At 51.2% G+C, this 7630-nt stretch overlaps 2 protein-coding genes across 2 annotated transcripts; both read left to right on the top strand.

Moving 5' to 3' along the window:
* Nucleotides 1-1331: 1331 nt before the first annotated feature.
* On the top strand, nt 1332-2756 carry Pmar_PMAR012554 (aldehyde-dehydrogenase, putative; the record flags this gene model as incomplete). Its single annotated transcript, XM_002787730.1, has 6 exons — nt 1332-1614; nt 1666-1751; nt 1798-1977; nt 2027-2337; nt 2395-2517; nt 2639-2756. 6 exons carry the CDS (start codon nt 1332-1334, stop codon nt 2754-2756), a joined length of 1101 nt encoding a protein of 366 aa, XP_002787776.1.
* Nucleotides 2757-5060: 2304 nt separating this feature from the next.
* On the top strand, nt 5061-7274 carry Pmar_PMAR012553 (aldehyde-dehydrogenase, putative; the record flags this gene model as incomplete). The annotated part of the gene is made up of 9 exons (XM_002787729.1): nt 5061-5176; nt 5220-5399; nt 5451-5529; nt 5779-6112; nt 6164-6249; nt 6296-6475; nt 6525-6835; nt 6893-7015; nt 7157-7274. The coding sequence occupies 9 exons, from the start codon at nt 5061-5063 to the stop codon at nt 7272-7274; spliced, it is 1527 nt and encodes a 508-aa protein (XP_002787775.1).
* Between the last annotated feature and the right edge of the window lie 356 nt (nt 7275-7630).

The raw sequence follows: 7630 nt of genomic DNA, 5'->3' as shown, positions 1-7630 counted from the left end.
AAAGCTAGTGAAGGCTTTCGCAGGTGTCTACTGGTCACTATGAATACATCTTGCGGGTTCCCTCAGATATCGATCAGGTGGGCGTGCGCGTGAGCTCTCAAAGAGTTAGCGATTCTCCAACTATCTTGCAATCTTGCGTCTCTCTCTCGAGATTCGAATAGTGTCGGCGTAGCTCCAGTTATTTTCACGGTTGGCGCTGTCGACCAGGTCGATTCGACCTACTTGGCTGTAGTCCAGTGGACTAAGTCCACCATATCTTGCGTTCTATCGAGTACATTTTCGGCGGTAATCTTCGCATTCACACGTTAGCTGTAACTCGCACGAATTTGCGTCACTTTGGATAAGCTGCTGAGCCCCAGCATGATGGACGGTATCCGAGGTGGAGACCCATAGCCTATGGGTTTGGGCCCTATGGGCCATAGGACGTAGACATCGATCACTTTCTCTTGTAATTCAGAATGATTATGGTGGATGAAAAACGAGATGAAATTGCGGAGCGAGCGAAGCGAGCGGAGCGTATTCTCTCACTTTACTAACACTTTGTGCGTGCGTGCGTGCGTGCGTACAAATTATCCAGCTCGATCTAGAGAGGTTATGATCACATGCTATACACCATTCGATAGCTCTCGCTCTGGGGATACTAGAAAAAATACGAAATTAGGGTTCCGCCCGGACCATGTAGATTTCCGTGCAAAAAACCAATTTTTGCAGAAAAACGCCAGGCATGGGAATCGAACCCGGATGCCGAGCTCCGCCCCTTCTCCGAAAAGGCCTAGTATCTCATTTCCCCTCTAAGAGCCCAAGCTTTTGCTCACGTTCGACCCAGAACAGTAGACTCAGTTACCTAGGATACAAACTGAAGCAGAACTCGGCCAGACTCGTATAACACCCTAAGATGACATGGCTACTATAGCGGGCTGAAGGGCCGCGATTTCTCTGGTTCAAACCACCCTATTTGGCATGACATACGTTGGGCCCGGAAGTGGCATACGTTGGGTCCGGTGGGCATACCTGGCTGATCGCATGTCTCGCGCAACCGCATGGCGTGCGAGATTTATACGGAAATTTCTATTTCCACCGTTTCCGAAATTTTCCGTGATAAAATTTCCTTTCCGCGAAATTTTGACGCTTGCCCGCCCAAAGGGCAAACCCTGCTTTCGATTGACAGCTTTTGATCTGCCCATTTGAATAGTCGTAATCCATTGATAGTGTTGTGGTAGAACCTAGTCCTTCACTCGGAAAGGATACCTCGTGGATACAAGCACTCACTTTTCGAGCAGGTTTTGCGCCTCATCGACACCTTCACCGCTGCTGCTGAGGAGACGACTCGGATGTCTGGCGAGTGGAGTAGCATGGAGATTTCCGAGAGATATCGAGGCCTCCAGCAAATCTATAAGCGAGTCCCCAAAGGCGCCGTGTCCATGATTACGCCATTTAATTTCCCTCTCAACCTCGCCGCTCATAAGATAGCTCCTGCGATTGCTGTTGGGTGTCCATTTGTACTGAAGCCGGCCAGTGCCACTCCGTTGGGCTCATTGATAATAGGCGAGGTTCTTGCTGAGTGCTCGGACCTTCCCAAAGAGGCCTTCTCTATAATACCCTGCTCGAGGCAAGGTAGTAGTAGTGTGAGATGCAGCGAACTTGGGAGATGGTGATGCCCTCTAGATGGAGACCCTCTTACGACTGACGACCGATTCAAGTTGCTCTCGTTTACTGGCAGTCCAAGTGTTGGATGGGATATGAAGTCGAGGGTAGTTTTCTGTGTTTAGCCTTGGACAGGTGTGCTCTATGTGTTAGGCTGGCAAGAAAGGGGTAGTGCTTGAGCTTGGCGGTAATGCTGCTGGTATAGTAGACTGTATACCACATGAAGGGCTAGCGTACCTCATGGATCGCATAGCTTTTGGGGCCTTCTATCAAAGTGGACAGAGTTGTATATCTACACAGAGGCTTTATGTTCGAAAGGACATATACGATAAGGTGGGGGAGGCTACCGCCGGAGGAGATGATCGGTATTTCTCTGAGTCAGGTAGTGAATGCTCTAGTCGCAAAGGTGAAGTCCTTGCGTATGGGTGATCCGAAGGACGAGAATACATTCATAGGCCCTATGATAGCAGAGAGAGAGGCTAGCAGGCTAGAGAGTGTTGTCGAGGGCGCGATAAGGGCGGGTTCCACTCTTCTGTGCGGCGGAGGCCGAAATGGATCTATGTTCGAGCCTACGCTGCTGGCCGACGTGCCTGTCGAGACTGACGCTTGGCGGGAGGAGGCATTCGGGCCACTCTTGTGTGTTGCCAGCTTTGATAATTTTGAGGAGGTTGTGGAGAGGGCCAATGATTCCAAGTAAGGGAACATACTAGTGGCTCCGGGGTGGTGGTTGGTATTATACCAATGTTATAGGTATGGCATCCACGTTGGTCTTTTCACCAACGATTTGAATAAAGCTTTCTACGCCTGGAACAACCTGGAGGCGGGCGGGTTGGTTGTGAACGACGTCCCGAGTCTCAGGGTCGATTCAATGCCGTAAGTAGACTACGCTATAGTTGTGGTACAGCTAAGTACAGCGGTTTCTTGCGGTACGTGACTAAGCCGATGGCTTTAGACCGTTACCAGGCTGCACTTCGTGGTAAGCCGTTATAATCAGGTGCGGCGGGGTAAAGGACTCCGGCATTGGTCGTGAAGGTGTTAAGTATGCTATGGAGGACATGAGCGAAATCCGCACTATGCTCATCAAGAACGTCGGCTTAGCCGACAGGCTTTAACGAAAAACATTGGGCGGTCATTATTTTCAGAGAATCTCTTTAAAGCTTTGAGGGTGCTCGGAGCATCTCGCTTTCAGATTTACACCGCCGCGCACACAGTGCGTTGCTTTTCTCCCGCTTCATCCACTTTTCTGTTTTTGTTCATGCATATAGCGTGACAGATAGTTGATCTCGTTACGACTAGTAATAGGATATATAGCGAGAGTTGGAGTTTTTCACCTCATTGAGACCAATAGTCTCGGACCATCATGGCATTGAGTTCTGCAGTCGGGGAGCGCAATTCCAACAATTATGGAGGCGTTTCCCGATTTCTTTCAGTTGTGGAGGAGGTGATTGTTCTACGGGTCTGATCCGGCAGGTCTAGTTCATAGTGACAGTGGCGACAGAAGCTACAGTGTAGCTGCTACACCCACCTTGCTATACATTAAGTCGCGACGCAGCGATTTGGTGAAACTGCGGACTTTTTGGAGGAGAACCGTCTTCCGAGAACGTAGGTGCTTTACATCTGCCCTCCAGGGATGGGAGAGGGACGGTTGGGAGGTGCCAGTACGGGAGACCTTTGACATAGGGCGCCAGAGGTCTCCCCGTCCCTCTCTCCTAGGAAGATAGCAACACGAGTGTAGGGTTGAAGGAAGCTCAACTAGTTGAGCTAGTTCAAACCGAACGGAGATGTTGTGCAAAGTGCAGGAAGGGGGGAGGATAGCTATAGGAGGGAAGAGGGAGCCGGGCAGCGAGTCGAGACAAGTCGACACCCACCCACCCTCCCTCACCACGGATATAACTACCTTCCTAGGGGGTACTGGAGGACCTCCAGTGGAGGTGCCAGTACGGGAGACCTTTGACATAGGTCGCCAGAGGTCTCCCCGTCCCTCTCTCCTAGGAAGATAGCAACACGAGTGTAGGGTTGAATCTGCCCTAACGTTGGGTGAGAATGAAGCTCAGCTCACGGAGCGGATCTGAGACAAATCGTGGTCTCGGTTTAGCCCGAGTTTCATCACCGAGAAGTCTCCGCAATACTAATTTGGAGGATCTCTTGTGGGAGATGCCGGAGACAGGTGCGAAAAACGAACGCGGTCGACAAACGCTGTATCGCGAATTGAAGAACGAATTTTTCGCATTCAATTCAATTTTTTCCGGTCCTTTTGGGCCCAGGAGAGCCTCGAAGTGGGACACAGCGGGCCACAAACCGTACATTACTATTCTAGGCCCAACTTGGGACTCCCAAGCCAGTGGTCTGACCATGAGGGGCGAGTAGTCGAAGCTTTCACGCTGATGCTGGGCACCAGCTGATGATGCCTTCAGGACCTCTAGGGACGGCGGCATCAGCGGTCACCGCTGTGCGGTGGTTGCTGACGGCGAGACTACTACTGGGACGACTACCATCGGAGATACATCTAGTAGGTGTCAACTACCGAAGAGACTACTAGGGGGGCTCTAACCTTGGAGATCTCGATAAAGATATCTTCGACGTGAAGATGTCAGGGTTAGGGTCAGCAGTCAGTTCGTTGATTTTTCTGTTGGGTGGAGCGGATGAGGAATGACGAAGCTGCTCAGTGTTTGAAGGTACATGCGCATGCCACTTCACTCCACTGAACGCCCAACGCCTGACTTCCATTCCGCCGTACCTCGACAACGAGCGGTTTCCAGCTCTCGTTACTCACGAGTCGTAAGCTCAACCTGCAGGTTTTTACGGGTCTACCTCGTTTTTTCTGGTCACCTAGATGATCCTCCACACTCGATGTCCGTTGCCCTGACCGTGATCGCAACTTGTGAGCGATGGATCTTCATTGAGCTGAGCTTGGAGCTTAGGACCTTGACAAACTAAACAGTTTAGTTACTGGTGGACACTGTGCGGTTAAATGTCTAGCAGCCAGACCCTGGCTGATCCAGGAGCGATACCATTGTCTTCTCCCAGTAACTTGTTTCCAGGGCGGTCGTGACTTCAGAGCTGCTGATCCACGCCTCCTCTCTCAACTTCCTCTCCATGTTGCAGAAGTTCTGCAGCAGAACGGGTCCTCTTGGACTTGCTCCTAGACCGACAGGGCTCTGCTCTCACTCATCCGAAACTCGGATGTGTGTTAGTGAACTGAGCCTTCGGATTGCTGAGAGTTTCTTCGCTGCTGTACGGCTCATATGAGTGTTTGCTCAGAGGTGCCTTGAACCAGAATTGCGTTGTCAGGGCCCTCCTCAGTCTCAGAGGCAGCTCCCTCACATTTGGGAAGTGGTGGTTAGTTGAAATGAGGGCGTGGTAGTATTGTCTACCTACAAGTTGTGTCCGCTGTTCAGTTGCCTTCACAGTTCTCCATGCAGAGGGTTGTACCAGCTCTGGGTGGTCGGAAGGCTCCATGGTCGGCCGTTCGTATGTTCTGTTCACGGAAGATAGCTCCAGCGTGGCCCTACTATCTCGCTGGGGAAGCAGTGTGATTGCAGATGGTTGTGGGTCATCTGAGCCACTGGTCTTAGATACTCTAATACCGACCTCGAGGTTACCGATAAGTATAGTGGCGCTGCGGTGTGTCGCGTGGCCTTGGCCAAGCCTCCGGAAGTAGAACGAGCTATAGCTGCGGCTCATGGAGCTGAGAAGACGATGGCTGCGCTCCCGGCATTTCAACGAAAGAGAATCCTCCAGCATTGCGTGGAAAGGTGGGAGTGTTGGAATTGTGGATGATGCGGAGAGGTGGACAATGAGGATAGGTTCCGAGACAGAGCTGAGGAGCTGGCCTACTGTCTGTGTGTGGAGGCTGGTAAACCTATTATGGATTCTCGCCTGGAGGTGAGAAGTGGTGGGAAGGGGATCTCCACTTGATTCCCGTGTTCGTGAGGTATATTATTGAGGTTGTTACTATGGTACTCGATGGCGATAGAGCAACAACAGTGAACAGTTTGATCCAAGGCCCTTTCGATTGACAGCTTTTGATCTGCCCATTTGAATAGTCGTAATCCATTGAGAGTGTTGTGGTAGAACCTAGTCCTTCACTCGGAAAGGATACCTCGTGGATTCAGGCACTCACTTTTCGAGCAGGTTTTGCGCCTCATCGACACCTTCAGCGTTGCCGCTGAGGAGGCGACTCGCATTCACGGCGAGTGGAGTAGCATGGAGATCTCAGAGAGATATCGAGGCCTCCAGCAAATCTATAAGCGGGTTCCCAAAGGCGCCGTGTCCATGATTACGCCATTTAATTTCCCTCTCAACCTCGCCGCTCATAAGATAGCTCCTGCGATTGCTGTTGGGTGTCCATTTGTACTGAAGCCGGCCAGTGCCACTCCGTTGGGCTCATTGATAATAGGCGAGGTTCTTGCTGAGTGCTCGGACCTTCCCAAAGAGGCCTTCTCTATAATACCCTGCTCGAGGCAAGGTAGTAGTAGTGTGAGATGCAGCGAACTTGGGAGATGGTGATGCCCTCTAGATGGAGACCCTCTTACGACTGACGACCGATTCAAGTTGCTCTCGTTTACTGGCAGTCCAAGTGTTGGATGGGATATGAAGTCGAGGGTAGTTTTCTGTGTTTAGCCTTGGACAGGCGTGCTCTCTGTGTTAGGCTGGCAAGAAAGGGGTAGTGCTTGAGCTTGGCGGTAATGCTGCTGGTATAGTAGACTGTATACCACATGAAGGGCTAGCGTACCTCATGGATCGCATAGCTTTTGGGGCCTTCTATCAAAGTGGACAGAGTTGTATATCTACACAGAGGCTTTATGTTCGAAAGGACATATACGATAAGGTGGGGGAGGCTACCGCCGGAGGAGATGATCGGTATTTCTCTGAGTCAGGTAGTGAATGCTCTAGTCGCAAAGGTGAAGTCCTTGCGTATGGGTGATCCGAAGGACGAGAATACATTCATAGGCCCTATGATAGCAGAGAGAGAGGCTAGCAGGCTAGAGAGTGTTGTCGAGGGCGCGATAAGGGCGGGTTCCACTCTTCTGTGCGGCGGAGGCCGAAATGGATCTATGTTCGAGCCTACGCTGCTGGCCGACGTGCCTGTCGAGACTGACGCTTGGCGGGAGGAGGCATTCGGGCCACTCTTGTGTGTTGCCAGCTTTGATAATTTTGAGGAGGTTGTGGAGAGGGCCAATGATTCCAAGTAAGGGAACATACTAGTGGCTCCGGGGTGGTGGTTGGTATTATACCAATGTTATAGGTATGGCATCCACGTTGGTCTTTTCACCAACGATTTAAATAGAGCTTTTTACGCCTGGAACAACCTGGAGTCGGGCGGGTTGGTTGTGAACGACGTCCCGAGTATCAGGGTCGATTCTATGCCGTAAGTAGATTTCGATTTAGTTGTGGGACGGCTCGGTACAGTGGATCCACGCGTTACGTGACTTAGTCATGGTGACTAAGCCGTTCGGCGAACTCTGGGCTGGTACTTCGCAGTGAAAGCGACGTTCTTCGTTATAATCAGGTATGGCGGGGTTAAGGACTCCGGCACTGGTCGTGAAGGTGTTAAGTATGCTATGGAGGACATGAGCGAAATCCGCACTATGCTCATCAAGAACGTCGGCTTAGCCGATAGGCTTTAACGAAGAACACTGCGCTGTCATTATGGAGTGGTTTCTCGGTGGTTATCAGTTGTGTGGGAGCTGATTCTCTATTGGCCTAGTTCAGTAGATTAAGTTTATAGTGGTAATGGCGACAGAAGCCACGGCCACTGTGCTACACATTGGGTCGCGAAGGCGTAGCGGCTGGATAAGGCGGTAGTGATTTAAACTAATTTGATATCCTACAGGCTGTCAAGATGCTGGAGATGGGCTTCACTACCAGGCTCTTGAGGGAGGAGTTGTTCAAGAGTTTTGGACCAGGTTGGTCGTAGAATTTTGGATGGTAGGCTGGTGAATCCGTCCAGTGCCATTCTGTTGCCATACATGCGCCTTCGACC

Source organism: Perkinsus marinus, assembly GCF_000006405.1.
Source record: "Perkinsus marinus ATCC 50983 genomic scaffold scf_1104296929318, whole genome shotgun sequence".
Lineage (NCBI taxonomy): Eukaryota > Perkinsozoa > Perkinsida > Perkinsidae > Perkinsus > Perkinsus marinus.
This window is presented reverse-complemented; position numbering and strand designations above follow the sequence as displayed.